This window comes from Bombyx mori, chromosome 1 (genome assembly GCF_030269925.1).
Source record: "Bombyx mori chromosome 1, ASM3026992v2".
NCBI lineage: Eukaryota > Metazoa > Arthropoda > Insecta > Lepidoptera > Bombycidae > Bombyx > Bombyx mori.
Window position 1 is genome coordinate 19450593 of NC_085107.1, and position 18884 is coordinate 19469476.

The window sequence follows — 18884 nt, forward strand, 5'->3', positions numbered from 1 at the left end:
TTATATAATTGTATGGCACTTACCTACCTACCTATATATCGCAGTACCGCGAACTGACAACCCTTACAAATATCCCAATTTAATCCTTACCCGTGGCCATTATTTTTCCGATTATTTCTTTAAATTGAATAATTAAAATAATGTAACGGTTTTTATCACCTAGGTACGTTCAAGACTCAACTTATTTCTTTGGTTGAGCAGTGACTATTTAATTGGAACTATTTTAAAATTCCTTCAATCTGAAGTTCGATTTTGTCCCTATTTACCCCATTTTACGGTAATCTGTGTTTTGCGTTTTGTGTAATGAATTGCAAGCGACATTGTATTGAATAAAGTATAGTATTATTTCTGCGTTTTGTTTCACCTTTTCCCGTTTTCCATGGATCGTAGTTGTGGTTTCAGCATGTTTCATTTTCATGTTTTCATCCCTTTCGTGAGTCCATAGCGCATCGACAAAATATCAATATTCACATTATTGATTAATTAATATGAAGAGACCTCAACCTCCTTTCTCATTTATATCTAAGATTTGGTACAAAATTAATCTGATGTGAAAATTTTTCAAAGGTTAAAGTAAAGGGGGTGCATATTTAACCTGTTGAGTTAGTTTCAAATAGTATCGCAGAAAAGATAACAAAATGGTCGAAGAAAGAATAAAAATGCGGAAGCAGTTAGGGTTGCTAGAAGGGGTCGCTATTATACTGGGAATAATCTTCGGAAGTGGGATTTTCATATCTCCAAAAGAAGTCTTAGAAAAAACTGGTTCTGTATGGAGTGCTTTGATTGTGTGGGCAGCTTGCGGTGTACTCGCCACTCTTGGTGCTATGTCGTATGCTGAACTTGGTAAGTACAACATGTGTAATAACTTATTGTATTTAAACTATAAATTGAGCTATTTGTACAAAAATTAAGACGATTTTTTAAAAAAGCAGAATAGTAGGACCAAAAGACGTCTAAAGAATAAGGCACCTGGTGCATAGTTATCCAGGGCTGTCACTATGTTGGAGTTCAAAATCTGCGGGCAGTTATCTATTTTTTCTAATGAAATACATGCTTAATTTACAAATATTTCCACAGTGAAGGTATAACATTGTGTATTAAAAATAAATATACCTGCAAATATTATAATTTACATAATTAGGCAGTAGCAGGACATCTTTTGAGCACAGGTAGTATCAGGTTATTTTTGCCGTGAAGCAGTAATGCGTTTCTGTAAGCACAGTTTGCAGTAAGACTTTGGTTTGAATGAAGGTGCAGCTGTTGTGCTGTGAAATTAAGGCTTTAAACTAATAGTGTCTCAAGTTGGGTGGAGGCATTTACATTATTGATATCAATGGGTTCGGGTAATTGCTTAACAACCAGGTTGGCCATAAGCTAGTCCTCTTATCAAACCAATAAAAAGAAAGCTTTTATTAAAATCACTGAAGATTATACCAAAACCTTTAGATTTTTTTTTAAATGTTCATTGATATAAAAGCCATTTTTCTTTAGGAACTACTCTCGCTCAAAGTGGAGGAGATTATCATTACATTAATGAAGCATATGGTCCATTACCAGCCTTCTTATATCTATGGGATGCTAATTTTGTCTTTGTGTAAGTATCTCTTAGGGCTGGGTCAAGAATTATAAGTTATTTTACAAAAACCAACACCTTTTTTTTATTGACCTTGTAGGCAGACGAGCATACAGTCCACCTGATGGTGAGTAGTTACCGTCGCCCATGGACTTTAGCAATGCCAGGGGCAGAGCCAAGCCGCTGCCTACCGCTAAAACCACCTTATTTATTATCTCTAGAAAGTCAGATAATTTGTACTTAACTTTTAATTTTCTTTTTATTCTTCACAATTATAATTTTTTGTTGTTGAATAATAATAGATGTAGCCAGTCATTTCAGCCAGAATGTCACATATATGACTCCAGGCTTTGCTGCAGTCTATGTATATAACAGTACACACAGTATACACAGTACATTGCTTGATTTCTCAACAATTCATATATGGCTTGGATTATTTTTGTGTATCAAATCTTTCACAAATCCTGCTTGCACTTATTTCCGGCACTTTCTACCATTCATAGGTGATAGTTCATAGTCATAGATGATAATTAATATGTTAATGACAACATTTTGATACATTGGTAAATGTACAGGTAGAAAGTTTTTTGTGCAACAAAGGATATGATTGATTCAGCCCACTTCGTGGAGAAATATGATTGAGACTGTTAACATGTCTCAAAGCCAGTGGTGGCATTAATGTAGTGATCTATTGAAGCTTTGGTATACATTTAGCAGACTATGACTCCTTGTAGTTAAAAAAATGTAAAATGTATAGCTAAGATATCCTGTATATTCCATACGTAACATATCTTATAATTGTTTTAGACCAAGCACTAATGCAATTATGGCTTTGACATTCACAAACAACGTTGTGGAGCCACTATTTCCTAACTGCCCAGTAAATCACATCAGTCGGAAATTAATTGCAGCATCTACTATATGTGAGTTTTGTCTAGCAATAAGATTATTATATCAATAAAAATGTTCACACAGTCATCTTGTAAAACAAATATTCTAAGAAACCAGTGACTTAAAAATGCTTACTATAAATGTTACATTTATATATATATATAATAATATGTAAAAAACATCTACATAAAATGTACTATTAAACACATGTAATGTTACCCAATATTAAAACTTAGTCAGCTTTAAATTAGTTGACTATTTATCAGTGAACCAGTAAAATCATGAATACTTGAAGATTATATTTTACAGGTATTCTAACATTCATAAATGCTTATGACATTAAGTTCACAACAAGGATACAAAACGTGTTTATGTTTACGAAGATTATGGCTTTGGTTATTATAATTATTGGTGGCATTGTGTGGATATTGAGAGGTAAGACTTGTAATAAATTATATAAATTGAGATATTGTATGTAATGTATAGATATTTTATGTCAATGTATATTTAGCTACAACTTTAGCTAAACAAAGTAAAGAAAAAAACAAGCGTAAAATTTTGTGTTCATTGAAGGATGGTGCTCTGGAGAAAGTATCTAAATTATTTTGATATTCTTCAGGTGGCACAGAGCATTTTGAAAATGGATGGGAAGGCACAAAGACTTCAGCTGCTGAGTGGTCTGTGGCATTCTATTCGGGAATATTCTCTTATTCAGGATGGTAAATTATTTCAATTTTTTTTTTCAATACTTAACCTATTTAGCGTAACGTAACGTAATAAGTAAAACAGCAGTATTAAAAATCTCAAAATTACCTATGTTGTTTTCGTTTCCCTTACTGCTTTTCGAGTATGTATGTACATATACGTACATTTAATTCTTTGGTAACCTGTACAGGCTAGACCATTTGAAGAGATTTAATATTAGTTAAGGTATCTAGAGACCTGTTGTTATGGTTGTATAGTAGTCTTGTTTTCTTACTACGTAAATATTCTGTAGTATCCTGAAAAAGATACAATTAATTCTAAATTCTAAATTAATTAATAATTACAAAAAGTTAATATAATTAATTAATAAAATTTTCAGTCATTATAATAATATTAATTATTTAGGTATGCCTTATATCAATAATCCTTCAGGTTGGGCATGAGCGTGCGTTTCCCAACACGGCATAATAATATCCTAAGAAATTCATTCCTGTTACTATTTGCCTACAGGAGTTACTTGAACTTTATGACAGAAGAATTGAGAGATCCATACGTCAATCTTCCGCGCGCCATATATATATCGTTGCCACTGGTCACTGTTATATACCTGCTTGCTAATATGTCATATCTCGCTGTACTGGGACCAGTCGGGGTGACATCAACGGAGGCCATTGCTGTGGTACGTATGTTTGCGTGTACAATTAAGTTACCACGAGTTAATTTAATTCTCTTAGACTATTAGAAGGCAATTAGTTTGTTTTATATAATAATATTGATAATTAAAAAAAAAAAACGTCTGATTAATGTTATTGTTTACAGCAAGTTTTTAAAGAAGTGAAATAAATACTATGTTACACCCTTGCTTCATATATGTTTAAAGTAATCATTGCTTATAGAATATGCTTCGCTGCATAAATGTTCGTAGATAGTTTTTTTTTTCTCCTGTGATGAAGTATGAGAGGAACCTAGTGCAAGTTCATGCGATCTGTTAAAATGCACTTAGAGTTCCACAAAAAGAGTTATTATTTAACTAATTCTAGCTGTCTATGTTTTTGCCTACTATTTACCTTCTGCAAGTCAGAAGATTATTCACAATCAGTTTTCAATAATGTATTGGGATGCTAATTGTAATTAATATTCTTTAAACTTATACATAAGAACTGTCCTGTCAAATGAAACTCGTATCGATATCTTATAACCATAGGATATTCTAAAAAGTGCCGACAACGTTAGGATAGTCGTTGGTATATTCCAGTGGAGAAATTTATATATTTATATATATACATAGTCAGGTCATAAATTCTGTCACATGTTTAATGTAAAATAATTGAAACAAGTTTATTCATTATGTAACCATTCATATACCAAAATGAACTTAACAAAACATATATTCTTATGACACTAAAGTTTATTCAAAATGACCTCCGTGATTTTGAATACAGGCCTTCAATCTGCGCGGCCAGTCGTCTATCGCAGCACGAACGAGGTCCATGTCAATATCGGCGGCTGCCTTAATCAAGGATGTCTTGAGTGACTCCAAATTGGGATGAGGCTTTGAGCACGCCTTTTCCTCCAAGTGTTGCCATATCTTGTAATCTAATGGATTCAAATCTGGACTGGAGGAGGGCCAGTCTTCGTGCCGAATGAAGTCGATTTCACGCGCCGCCAGCCAGTCTTGTGTGCTCTTCGCTCTATGAGCTGGCGCCGAATCTTGTTGGAATACCCAGTGCCTGTTATTGAACATGGTATGAGAAACAGGTTCCACAAGGTTCGTCAGGACTGTATTTTGATACACAACTGCATTCGTTTTTACACCTTTCTCACAAAAATGTACCTCTGTTAAGCCCCAATAAGAAACTCCCAACCATACCATGAGCGAGGATGGAAAATGACCTCGTTGGACACGCGGAATACGGTTGCTCGCTTCTTCACTAGTGTGTGCGTACACCTTATCATTTTGTTTGTTGTAGCTCTCTTCTACGGTAAAAATTTTTTCATCCGGTAAAAGAATTTCCCGATAGGTGTTTTTTTCCCGCGTACCGCTTCAACAAAGCGCGGCATCTCTTCAGTCTTAGGTCCATTAGACGAGCATTCAAACGATGTCCTGTTTTTCTTCGATATGCCCGAAGCCCTAAGTCTTCATTTAACACCCTTTTCACCGTGGTTCTGCTTAACCCCATCTGAAGGGCCAACAGTTTCTGCTTACGTTTGGGATTTCTTTGAATTCGCGCCTTCACAGCTTTTATCACTGCTGGAGTCCTAACAGACCGAGGGCGACCACTTCTTGACCTGTCATCTACACTAGAGTCTTCATTGTATCGTTTGATGGTACGATAAACGAATCTTTTGGTTATATTCAAAATTTTCAGTATGTTAAAAATTTGAATTGGCGCGTAACTGCAACGATGCAACGCAATAACTGCAACACGGTCTTCTTTAAGCGTCCACTCCATATTTAAAAATGAGTAAAATTCTAAATGTATACTATTTTTATTTTCATGAACAATTCGAAATTCGAATTCAATAAACTTTTTTGTGGCCAGCATTCTAAAAGAAAAGTTTTTACTGTGTGACAATACTTATGACCTGACTAGGTATATATATACATATATATTAAATTGGGTCTCTTGCCGAATCTTAGCGGGTCGCGATTCAGATCCGGTAGTGAATTCATTCGCGAAGCAGCTAGTCATGAGTTGTTAGCTTTCCTTTGGAGGCGTTCGGACAGCTGCTAGTAAACTTCGCCCCTCCTGGCTGAGTCTTTGCTCGCCCACCTGTCCTGGTGAAACCGGAAAGGCCTCAGGGCGAACAGTAATCTTTCCTTCAGAAAAAAAAGAAATTGATCGCTCAGAAGACGACGTCGAATTGAAAATAATGAATTGACAACCCTTTTTTTCCTGACTGTGCTGATATCCTTCAGCTTCTTCTTGACGTGTAGGTGAGCTCCCGGGGCTCAAACCGGAGCGTTGCTAACACTGGCCCTAGCAAGAGCAGTGCTTCGCAGAATCTACCTCCGGATCGAAAACGCGACCCACTCTGAAGATCCGGCGAGAAACTCAGTGGGCTGTGTCTGTGGGTTAATTTACTTGTCGAGCCCTTCGTCGCAAACGACGGGGCATATTCTGTGTAGTACATATACATTGTATTAAGGATGATCACCGTTCCCTGACTTAGGATTTCGCGGATCACGCCCTGGGTTGGTTTAAGTGGGCCATGCCGACGCTAGTAGCCGTCGCGATCCTCGGCGGGCTCTCTGTGCACATAATGACATCATCGCGCATGTGCTTCGCTGGAGCCAGGAACGGACACATGCCGGAACTTCTCGCCCACATCAACGTAAAGTGCATGTCGCCGATGCCTTCGCTCGTGTTCTTGGTGAGCGCTTTGTATTTTTATAAGGTTTATCATTAGTTGAAACTGGCAAACGAGCAAGAAGAAGTTTAATGTTCATACAGTGAGTAATGTAAGTATTTTCATATTGTCAATGCTTTACAATTAGTTTACTTCTTTATTAGTGGTAGGACGTCTTTTGAGTCTGCACGGGTAGGTACCACCACCCTAACTATTTTTGCCGTGAGGCAGTAATGCGTTTTGGTTCGAAGGGTGGGGCAGCCGTTGTAACTATACTAAGACCTTAGAACTCATATCTAAAGGTGGAGGGCGGCATTTAAGGTGAGCTCGTCCACCCATTTATGTAATAATAATAAAAAAACTACTTTTCAATTACCCTGATTTCGTTCATGGTTTTTTGAACCTTTCTGACTGTACTGTTTAATAAGGAAATGGTGATTACAAGATATTGGCGCTAAGATACATTGTACATTAAGTGGAAACTTGTCAATTTTCTTTTATTTCTTACTACAAATTATTTTTACTATTCAGTGCATGAGTAGGGCACCATTACCTCTGACAGAAGCTTATAGATATCGCAATGTTAATAAGGCCAGTTGCTGTCGCATCTATCAAACCGAAACCAATGAATAATTCGTGGTGGTTATAGGCGAGGTGATGGTTCCTACCCAGAGGACCTTGTGTTTGTTGCAAAGACAACACTGTGATGTCCACGAACCTACCACTCTTTATTCGCATCTGGCCCTCGTCTACCAACACATCCCTAAAACTTTAAAATAACCGTGCACCGACCATGATGGTTGTTAATGAGGTGTTTTTTTTTAAGATGCTGATGTCGTTATTAATGTTGATTCCGAATAATCTGACATCTTTGATAACGTACTGCACGGTCGTCGAGTCTTTCTTCACCACGTTGAGCTGCAGCGCTGTACTTTGGCTGAGATACAAGAGACCAGAATTACATAGACCTATACAGGTAGGCGTATCTTATGATTCAACGGCTCAGCTATTTTTGCTCAATATTAATAACGGTTTTTTTTAGAACTACTGTGCTTCGTAATGTTATTTTTAATCATGTTTTAGCGAATAATTGGGTCAGTTCAACTCGCGAAATGTTGTCGTAACCGTAAGGCCCGATACCAAAGCTAAACTGTTCAAACACGTCGATAATTTACTAAAAATATTGTATTTTTTTCTCTTCATTGCACATAACAGGAAGTACTGATGCAGTAAAGTAATTTATACATCTATATATTAATACGTGAAGGAAAAACGTTGTATCCCTTTTTACAAAAATTGCGTGGACGGAGGAGTTTGAAATTACACACACTTATACAGAATATAAAGAAGAAGTGCAGAATGTTATTATTTTTTTACTTATGCATAAAAAATGCAATAAATCAATAAAGAAAACATTACACACACTACCATGTATTTGACACAACACATACACACACATATACTGTGTTTATTGTCAAACTTCTGTTATTGTTGAAAGTCTGTGATCAAATTGAGAATAGATTAATATTGTTTGTCTTTAATATTATTTGTCTTTAATGGAGTCTTGGCGAAATCTATTATTATAGAAGCATAATAATAGTCTTTGACAATAGAACCATAATGATGTCTAAACATAAAATTTAAATTTATAGTCGAAGTTCGACTACAGAGGGACCACTAGTTTATACAAATATATAATGTCGACATGGTGTGAGGGAAGCGCTCAATAAACTGAAACGATAAAAATACTCAAACAGCTTCCAGGAAATTGGAACGTACTTTCAAATGTTAATAATTGAAAAGTGACGTTACTTCATAAGACTTCTTATTGATGTTAATAGTTTTAGATAAGATACACAAGCTTCTACAGTCTTTGACTTACCCAGTTTATTAAGTAAAGTAGTATAATATCGATTGAGGGTCTTACTTTGTACTATCGTATACTGGCTTTACACCCGCAGCTTCGCCTGCGTGAACAACAATTTTAAAATTTGGTCTGTCTTGTCCGTGTAGGCGTACGAAAATCGTTTTTTTTTAAATATAATACGAACATAGATCTAAGAATTTAGTCCAAAAAAATACAAATAAAATGCACAAACCTTTCTCGTTTATCGATATTTCTATTAGTGAAAGTCGTATCAAAATCGATTTTGTGATTTAGACGAAGTTAGCGGAAAAACAGAATTACTTTGTTTTATACTATTTAAAGATAATTAGGTGCTGTGTTCATGCAAATTTTAGATTGTAGGGTTTTTATGAATGGAATTTACCCACAATGAAATTATGTTTTTCTAGGTATTATCATAAACATAGCCAATATGCATAGATATCACTTAGAGTCCAAGTAATTATTTCCAAAAAAAAAAAAAAGTTGTTGAATGTGAATACAGAATTTGCATTTTTTTCGGTGTCAGAGTAAATATTGATGCTCGACCGTCTCACTAAGTAGTGACGTCACTTAAAGTCGACTTTTCATGCCAACTTTGGATTTGCATTACACACAACTAAAGTACTTGAGCATAATTGTTCCATTTTGTGCTACATCTTCATAGCGTAAAATTAAATATGTATTTCAGCTGTTTTTGTATTCGTGAGCGATTCCATTAAACCAGTACTGTGTGCTTAGTGCCAGTTTTTTAACGTTCTCGATAGCGTAAACGTTAACTATAATTTTGTATGCAGTTGGAACAGCGCCCCTAGCGGCAAACGTAGGCAAACGATCCCATTCCATACAAATATGAGCTAACTTTTACGCTATCGAGAACGTTAAAAAAACTCGCACTAAACACACTGTTGTGTAGTTAATTCAAATTTAATAACTAATGTGTAGACCGGCTTGTTTACCATCGCCTCAAACATTTCTGCCGTGAAGCAACCATTATAGTTGTAGTCTAGTGTATTCTGGAATATACGTTATTCCAACGCAATTTAAAATTTCGACCTTTTTGTGTCAAGGATTCTAGCGGCTAGCGTAACCTTGTGGTCTTTGTGAGTTTCGTTTTTTCGTCATGTAGAAAGAATTAGGGCAAGTCTACAGATCTGCGCGAAAACGCTCTAAGCTAAGACTAACGTCAATTTAAAAATTACCGCATTTATTACTTACATTTTCATTTTCTCTTTAATGCCAACAAAGGCAGAAGACGATACGGCCCCGATGGGTATTGGCCGCAAGTCCAAGGTTATCTACATTGTGTTTGTATTATAATAACGACGTTGTGTCTTGATTTATGTGTAATTTTTGTCTGTGTAATTTAGCGTTATAAGACGTTGTAGAATTGAATTATTACTTCCGGAATTATATCGTGGCGGTGACTTCGCCGCAATCGAGACTACGATCTCTTGTCTCAAAGCGAACGTCGGCAATTACGCTGTGATGTCCATGGTCACCAGTAGCGGTTCGATGCCGCGTCGACATTTATTATGCCCTTAAATCAACAAAAATAATAGAAATTTCCACTGTACATTTTTTTGGTAGAAAGTGCATTACAGTATAATATGTTACTTGTAATGTAAATGTGGAGTCGATATAGTAAATATAGTAGACAGTTGTATAGTTAGATTCATTGTAGTATTACTATCACTAGTAGTAGTATATGTTGTAGAGCTTCATGCATGCTGACGAATCTCTGGCCTTGTCTCTCTATGTTGCGTACAGTATCGACCTTTTGGATGTGTTGGGTGAAATATTAATAAATGTTATCAGGTTCAACTTTGGATACCGGTGTTGTTTGTGGTGATCAGTACCATGCTGCTCGTGGTGCCTGTGATCAGCGAGCCATTCGCCGTGCTGGCCGGTGCCGGTATGACCCTGGCCGGAGTACCGGTGTACTTGTGCCTGGTCCGAACAACGCCAAGTCCAATCAAGAGATTGTCTGGTAAGTGATCTATAATAATAATAATAATAAGCCCATTTTATTTCCAAAAACAAAGAAAGAAAAAAAAGAAAAACACCTTATCAAATAAAAATTACAAAATTAAATATAAACTTGTGTTTGGAACCCCATTCGGGTAGAGGCCTGCTCCAGCTTGCTTCACTATTATTTCGTCGATCCATCTGCTCCTTGGTCGTCCTCTTCTTCTTTTGCCCGCTGGTCCTTCCCATGTTGTAATTTCTAATGTCCATCTTTTATCCGTATATCTCGCAAGATGTCCTGCTCAGCGCCACTTTTGTGTCTGAGCGTACCTGAGAGCATCTATCAGCTTTGTTTTTTCTCTAATGTATTCGCTTCTTATCCTTTGTATTCTTCTTATATTCAATATACTTCTTTCCATCGCTTTCTAACAGGTCGCTAATTTTGTTTTTATTTTTGTATTGTAAGTCCATGTTTGGCACCCATATAAGAGAGTCGGAAGAATACAGGTATCCATCACAGTCTTTTTCAGGTGAAGAGGGAAGGACCCTTTTAGAATTTCCTTTAAGCTCCAGAATTTTTTCCAAGTTATATTGATTCGGCGTTCGACTTCTTCTTCATCGTTGTTGTCTTTAAATGAAACTAATTTTCCGTAATTTAAGTGATCTATACTAATATATAAATATACATTGGTTTTAACGGATGTTCCGTTATAACTACTGAACCATGCATCCGATTGACTTGAAACTTGGTATCCAATTAGAAAATACATATACTTAATGGATAGGCTAGTATTTATATGAGTGTTGGACTCCCTACTCCAGTTGCGGGGGCGTTAATGATAAGAATGTTTGTGAGGGTGAGAAATAATAATGTTAATTTTAAATGCCCAGCGAAGCGGACGGGTACAGCTACTAAATAGATATAAATAAATATTTACTAACAATCACGCCACGTTAACTGATCCCGTGTTAAGTGCGTAAAGAACTTGTGTTACATGTACCAGATAACGGAAATAAATGTAAGATTTTTATTATACACATACATATATATAAAGTACATCCATAACCCTGGAAAATACATTTTATATTTATCATACAAATATTTACCCTTGGCGGGATTCGAACCCGCGACCCCCTTGGGTAGTGACTATGTCACCACTACACCAGACGTTATTGCCGTATAGGTGTGTGTGCTCAGCAAGAAAAACTCATTAAACCCCTTTTAGTGCTAAAGCTTATTTTCACATATTTAATAAAAATTGCTGCTAAAGGATTTTTGATAAAAAAAGTGACTTATAAAAAACTTTAACTTAAAAAAAATACAAAAATCAATGCTAAAATCACAGCATAATTTGAATGGTTATTTATAAATGTTATTAACTTATTTAAAAGGTTGTACATGCACGCGCTGAGACACATCCGTACAGGTCGATACTCTCTCTCTCTCTTTCTCTTCCAAGCTATTTATCCTACATGGTGATTGGGTCAGCTTTCCTCACTTTACTCCTCCACTTCGTTCTATCTTCGACATCCTCGTCAGCAACATTGTATTTCCTTTTGTCCTTCAGCTTTTTTCAGTACAGGTCGATACCTAATATCTAATAATCAAACTGCGCAAGTCGGTATTCTGACGCTCTAAACTTTATACGCATTAACAGAGAGTCAATCCGTCGACGGTCCGCGCTCTAAGGTACAAATTAGTAAGAATCTTTAATGAGAACTTATGCTTTTTGGCTGCCACCGGTCAGACGATGTTTTAATTTTCTAGTGATGTGATGATGGTATTTAAGATAAGGAAAGCCACGATATTTTTCTGTGCTATGAGTTTTTAATTAAAACGAAAAAAAAAACTCAATAATATCTTTGATGTAAAATTTAAAGAACAGTAAATAATTAACCACAATACTGTTGGCAGCCTGTCAGCAGCGTATTGACAACGTAAACAGCATAAGTGTCAATTCTGCTTAAACAATTCTACTATTGTCAATTCATAATCAAATTACGAAATTCAAGGTTCGGTACGGAAATAAAAATTATTTATTTATTTTTACAGTGAGATTCACGTATTTTTGCCAGAAGATATTCCTGTGCGTCGTCGAAGACAAGGAAGAATGAACCTTATGAGACACACAATAGAAATACGTTTCGATTCTGATCTGAACGAAATTTTGAATCTCTTTGTTTAGAATATAATCACTTGGTGTGCATTTTATTTAGCGCTTAGTTTCATCATTGTGCTTTTGTGTCGGCGATTAGGCCAATATACTAGGCTTTTCTGTAAACTTATAAGCTTGAAATAAGGACGGAAGCGACTTGTTTTAAAGAAATACACGAATTCTGTCAGAGGGAAAGAGACAGAAACAAAGTTGTTGCCCCTCTCTATTAGAATGTAACTGTTTTCACCAAATATAAATAATAATTTCATAGTGGTAAGTTATAAATGACACGAGAAAGTTCTCATAAGTCGTTTTCGTTCTAGTTTTATTGTATTATTTATTATATATTATAGATTGTCTGTGTGCGTTGTTGTTAATTCGTGTTATAATACAGTAATCAAATGATATCTCGAAAATAAAGTTTAAAAAACACTTTAATATGGTCTTAAATATACGAGACTTGCCGCACGGTTTCAACAAACTCAAAGATAAAATTAGTTTACAATATCAATAATATACTCAAATAAAGAGGCACAGGTTACACGGTCATAATGAGAAAATTTGCAAATATACTATTTCTTACTAACGTAATATTGTTCCTTAAGGCCTAACGAAAGGTACTAGTTAATGGTGATACGGTTTGCAAACGTAATATTTTTTTTTATTTGATCTACCCAAAAAAAAGATTAAAATATATAACGCTAATTATTTTTTCTACTCGTGCTCCCTCCATTGTACCTTAATTGCAATTGGCGTTACAATTCAATCGGATTTCAGAGTCACACTAAGAATGTACTAAAGTAAAAACACAATTAGGGTTTTAAATACACTAAACAAGACCCAGTATAAGAGATAAAGTTTGTTTAACGTCACATTGGGCGTCTTGAGTGAACATCGCATTAAATACTTTTTGGAGTTATTACGTTTTATTTTTTGAACGGTGTGACGAATGTTATAGGAAGATATCGGAGCATATAGGTAGGCAATAGCGTGCAGACTGACTTGCGACAAAATGCTTGAATCGCGCTTATCCTAAATTAGTGCTTGTGTTTGTGCCCGGTAGCTAAATAAAAGCGGATCACGTCACGCGAACACCGCTTCATGTAAAAAAAATATCTTTTTAAATAAATGCAAGGTCCCTCCTATAAATACGGCTTACAGAAGCTTTTATGTTCCTTTGCGGTATATATTCAAAACGTATTTTGCTTTTGTTTTGATCTGTTGCGTGGGGTTGCCAACGTTGATTAGAAAAATAAAATTCTCGGCTTATTTTAAACTATTTAGTAGTTATTATTTACCGAAATGTAAATTATGGTTGACTAATTCGAACTTTACGTGCTAATAGGGCTTCTTATTTATTTGTATTTGTACAAGGAATTTGTTATGAGAAAAGAATTTAAACGTTTTATTATAATAATCTCTAAAAAAAGTAGATTCTATAAAAGTGAAAATAAGGACCGACCATACATTTTATTTAGTGATACATTTGTTTGTTTCGCTAATACTTCATTAGGGGACCTGAAATGATGGATTTTATACCATAAACATAATAATATAAGTAAGTTGGCAACCCTTTTAGTGTAGTGTATTCAAGAACGCATTTCGGTAAATGCTTGAATTTAATTTTATTACACCTAGGTAGAAGAACTAATGTAATATTGTCCCTCTGGTTCGCACTCTTTACAATGCGAACCGCAACAGAGGTGTATAATGGCGATACCATTTGTAGTCCCATATATAGTATTTGTAGTCCCGTAATACGCACAAGTATTATAAACAAAGTAAGTCGGTGCTCGGTCGTTGTGAAGTCACAAGATGAATAAAGTACGTATTATTTTTATGTATAGAAAAAACGTCATTAAATTTTTTTTTTTTTTTAGCAATTTGACAACTGACTGGAATCTTACAGTTATAAAGCGTTGTTCTAATTTGTGAATTAAAAACGAATGACCGGCGAAACGAAGTGCCATAATAATAATATATTATACGGAATTTGTAATGTCACATTTTAAAATGTAAGTTTATAATAATTCATTTCAATGAAGACGCGTGTGATAAATTAACAAAAGGGTAAGAGTTAATTAAGAATTTGTAAGGTACGTTCGTCCTTCACACTTTGAACTGAGTAAGCTACATAAGATCCCGTGTTCGAATTGCAAATGCTTTAATAATGTTCATAGGTACTGCACACGGTTTGGCAAATAATCTTAGAAATAACGGCGAAACCATCTAATTCTATCCAGCCTTTTGAGCCTTTTAAGATTTTAAGACATAAATGACGTTACACAATATATGTTTACAGATTAGTGTATTTTGTTTAATGAAAAGCAAAATATAATTACATACACTGATTGAACTGATCAATGAAAATAGTATTGAAATATATTCAGACTATAAGTATTTTAACAGAGCAGAGATCGGATTTTATGAACGAATTACGCCTATGTTCCTGGACATCGCGCATTTTAGAATACATTTATTAAAACTTAAAAAAAGAATATTAAAATTAAATTCGCCTTCATGATGCAACCGCTATATTTAATACTATAAATCTAATCTAAACCATTAGTATTGGCGCATATTTTCCCACTAAATCCCCCACAGAAGAATCATTATAATTCTTTTTTAAATATCAAGAATCTGGTGTTGACAGTCAGTAAAACGTTGCCAACATTAAAAAAATAAGTCTTAGTTTGCCAAACTGTGTGTGTTAAGGTTGTGTGAATATTTATACATAACGTTTTTATCTTTACCTAGTTCGTTGTTTTTATTAAAACAATTTGTTTATCTTGTTGTTGGTTAAGTTTTTAATTTGATTGATTCCTATTTTAATATTTGATCTATGTTATTAGTATTTTTGTTCAACAGATTTGGAACGTTTTTATATATCTAATCTAATTGTGAGCTTATTTAATCTCAAAATGTATAAGGCTTAATTCGGAAGAAAACTTGCCTACGTGTAACTTAAAAATATAAACATGTACTTAATTTTTATAAATAATATATACATATGTATTTATTACTGTCTTGAAGACTTATTTAAGTATATATATATAATATATATTTCTAAAATATGTATTATTTATTAATAAAGTTGTATTTTGATATAATATTACGAGAAAATCTCGGTTTTAATATTGAATTTATCAAGCAATGTGTGGTTTACATAAATAACTATTACATTTGAAATGAACTCTTGGACCAGCGGTTTCTCAATCTGCGGGTTCGAGATTCGATACGTTTCAATTTGCTTTAATTTTTTCTAAAGTCTAATATTATTAAAGTTAATGTAAACCTTCATGAGTGCTTTCGATTGTTAGTCAAACTCTATATCCTTCCTGTGGTTACAGGTTTGTAGATCGGTATGACAAAGTCGAAAATGTAAGCGTATTTATTTTTAATATGGTTATTGGATGGAATTTTTGATATGGTTATTACATATAATTCGAATTGAAAACGTATCATTTTTTAAACAAAAATAATGTTTACATAAATAAATTAATACATACGGTATGTAACAAAAACGATGTCCAGAACAGCTCTGAAACAAAATGTAATATATTCGACTCGTTTAAGCTCATAATTAATGTATCTGATAGCAGTCAAAAGACCTGTTATGTCTGTGCATAGTGGGAAGATCTCGCTATCCTATGCCCGCGTACTAATGCGTGCTTCCTTTTTTATTAACTACCCCGGTAACCAGATGTAATAGTTTCTGTTATTCCTGATCTCTCGATCTATTATTATTAGAGACTGCAATTAAAAGCATAAAAAGAAAAAAAACAATTATTACGAAAATATGAATTTTTATTAATTTTAGCTTTTCACCGGTCTGTCATACGTGGCCCTGAGTTGAATCAATAGTCGTGAATAGTCGGCGGTCCGGGCATAGTTTTTGTTAGATCTTGTCTAAATACTGTATCAGGGAAACGAATTTATTTTTTGAATATATATTTTGTATATTCTCTTCTCTTAATCTATTTTGTAAGGATCGAAAAGGGATGTAGTGAAGTTAAGGTTGTTCGTAAAATGTTGACTTTATAGTTATCTTTTACTTATTGAAATATCGTAGACGATTAATATACCGGTGGCCATATACTTACATATGATGTACTTAAAGAATCTTCGATAGAGAATATTCAATTGCAAATTTGACTTTGTTATAAGTGTATTTTTTTTATATAATTTTAATTTATATACTTGCCAACTATCTCGGCGTGAAGTAATCCAATTGTACTTTTACTACTGTCTTCCAAAATAATGTTTTTATCAATTATTATTTTTAATATGAAATTAACGCTGCTGTTGTCTCATGGTGTGTAGCGAGCGACTCGGGACGCAGATACGTTGACGCCGGCTCCACACGTTGGCCCCAACATAGGCTCCAACGCCACTCGCCCAACGTGTGCATCTAGAAAATAGCGTTGGAGCAAATGTTGGTAGTTGGCCGTCGAGTGTGGGTGTTCGCGATCTGTCCACATGTTGGGGCTTTGCTCAGTCCTGTTGCAATACGCGTCAAGTGTGCATGTCGCGATGTCTTCATCAACAAACTCGCCACCCGCATCATCTCCTTTGACGCGGCTTTTTCTTTTTTTTTTTCAATAACAAATATAAATTATACGCACTCGGTACTGTAAAAGCGCTTAGAGCAAATTAAATTTCGGTATCGCACATCTTTACGTTAGCTCTGACGGAAAGGAACTAGTATAACAGCCAAGGTGTGGACACTTCAGCAATTTAACCGCTCAACGTTTGTAGCAACGTCGAGGCCAACATGTGTAGCAACGTTGAGGCCAACGTGTGTAGCCGGTGTGAGACGTTGTTGGGAGTCTCGTGCACTCAAGGGTGTCTTGGGTACTCAGGAGCCGGATCTTCTCAGTGGATCGCGTTTCCGATCTGGTGGTAGATTCTGCGAAGCACTGCTCTTGCTAGGGCCAGTTAGCAACACCTTCCGGTTTGAACCCCGTGAGCTCACCTACTAGTTCGGTGAATCTAGAATAACCCCTCAAGGTTACTAGAATAGATACAAAAAAAAAATAATGTTACTCAGGCTCGGCACCCTGTCAACATTGTTAATATCACTGACGATGATTTTTTGTACCCAGTGGCTCCTATTGCTGTTTATCGATATTTTTTTAATATCACTTGAATTATATAATGTAGGGGAAATAAAATTTCAAAAGTAGCCAAATATATACAAACGGCGAAACTATTTTGTGTATTATTACATGAAAGATATGAATTTGGATAAATAATCCTAACTCGTATAGTGCGATCTGAGTGCACTAAAATTGTGCATTAGACGCATTAGTAGACGTGTTATAGTAAACTGTAGATTTATGATATTAAAAATGTTTTTCAAGTCTTCTATGATAATCTCTGAATTATTCATGTCTAATTCTATGATAACTGATAATTTTTGTGCCAAATAACATTTAAACTTAACATTATAAATTATTATGTAATGAATGTCGTGTTTTACTTAATTAATATTCAATAAACTAAGTGTGAAATACAATGTTTTTTTATTTATAAACGACTTAATGTACGTTTCCAGCCAGCCGAATTTATGGCACTGACTGCTGCCAGGGCACGTGCCTGAGATACAAACTTTACTATTTTGGAATATGATTGATAGATATTGATATGATATTGACATGTTTTGTGTTCATTTCGAAAATGCGTCAGTGTATCGATGGTGTATTGGGGATGTGAGATGTCAAGTATGTTAAATCTTTCAAACAACATTTAGTACCATATTTTTAGTTCTTGTTTTTTTTAAAGGGATTTTATGACCTGGTAACGGAGACCTTTAAGTCGTGTCTTATTTTAATTTAGATTCATATTTTTATGAAAAATGATATTATGAAGTGGAATGAAATGAAGACGATTAATTTGAGACATTAATCAACTGGGATGAAATTAAATGAAATGAAATGAGATGATATGGGATGATTACTATTACTGGTGGTAGGACCTCTTGTGAGTCCATGCGGGTGGGTACCACCACCCTGCCTATTTCTGCCGTGAAGCAGTAATGCGTTTCGGTTTGAAGGGTGGGGCAGCCGTTGTAACTATACTTGAGACCTTAGAACTTGTATCTCAAGGTGGGTGGCGCATTTACGTTGTGGATGTCTATGGGCTCCAGTAACCACTTTACACCAGGTGGGCTGTGAGCTCGTTCACCCATCTAAGCAATAAAAAATCTCAGTAAAATGGTGGTCATTTACTAAGATTTTATCAGTGGACTTTTTGGAGGATCCCGAGAAGTTACGTCCAGCGGCTTTGTTTCATTTTTCCACATTTGTGCACTTTCACAGATATTAAACAGTTAATAAACCACCATTATTACACA

The 18884-nt window shown here is 35.0% G+C and overlaps 1 protein-coding gene across 1 annotated transcript; it reads left to right on the forward strand.

Moving 5' to 3' along the window:
- The first annotated feature begins 329 nt into the window (after window positions 1-329).
- Window positions 330-18047, forward strand: LOC101746325 (Y+L amino acid transporter 2). The gene is made up of 10 exons (XM_004924899.5): window positions 330-843; window positions 1492-1594; window positions 2381-2496; window positions 2774-2899; window positions 3084-3183; window positions 3680-3848; window positions 6344-6544; window positions 7347-7496; window positions 10224-10395; window positions 12427-18047. Exons 1-10 carry the CDS (start codon window positions 639-641, stop codon window positions 12486-12488), a joined length of 1404 nt encoding a protein of 467 aa, XP_004924956.1. The 5' UTR covers window positions 330-638; the 3' UTR covers window positions 12489-18047.
- The last annotated feature ends 837 nt before the right edge of the window (window positions 18048-18884 follow it).

Coding starts and splice junctions, on each gene's coding strand:
- LOC101746325 (XM_004924899.5), top strand. CDS start 639: ATGGTCGAAGAAAGAATAAAAATGCGGAAGCAGTTAGGGTTGCTAGAA. Junction 844..1,491: donor TATGTCGTATGCTGAACTTG/GTAAGTACAACA, acceptor ATTTTTCTTTAG/GAACTACTCTCGCTCAAAGT. Junction 2,900..3,083: donor CATTGTGTGGATATTGAGAG/GTAAGACTTGTA, acceptor GATATTCTTCAG/GTGGCACAGAGCATTTTGAA.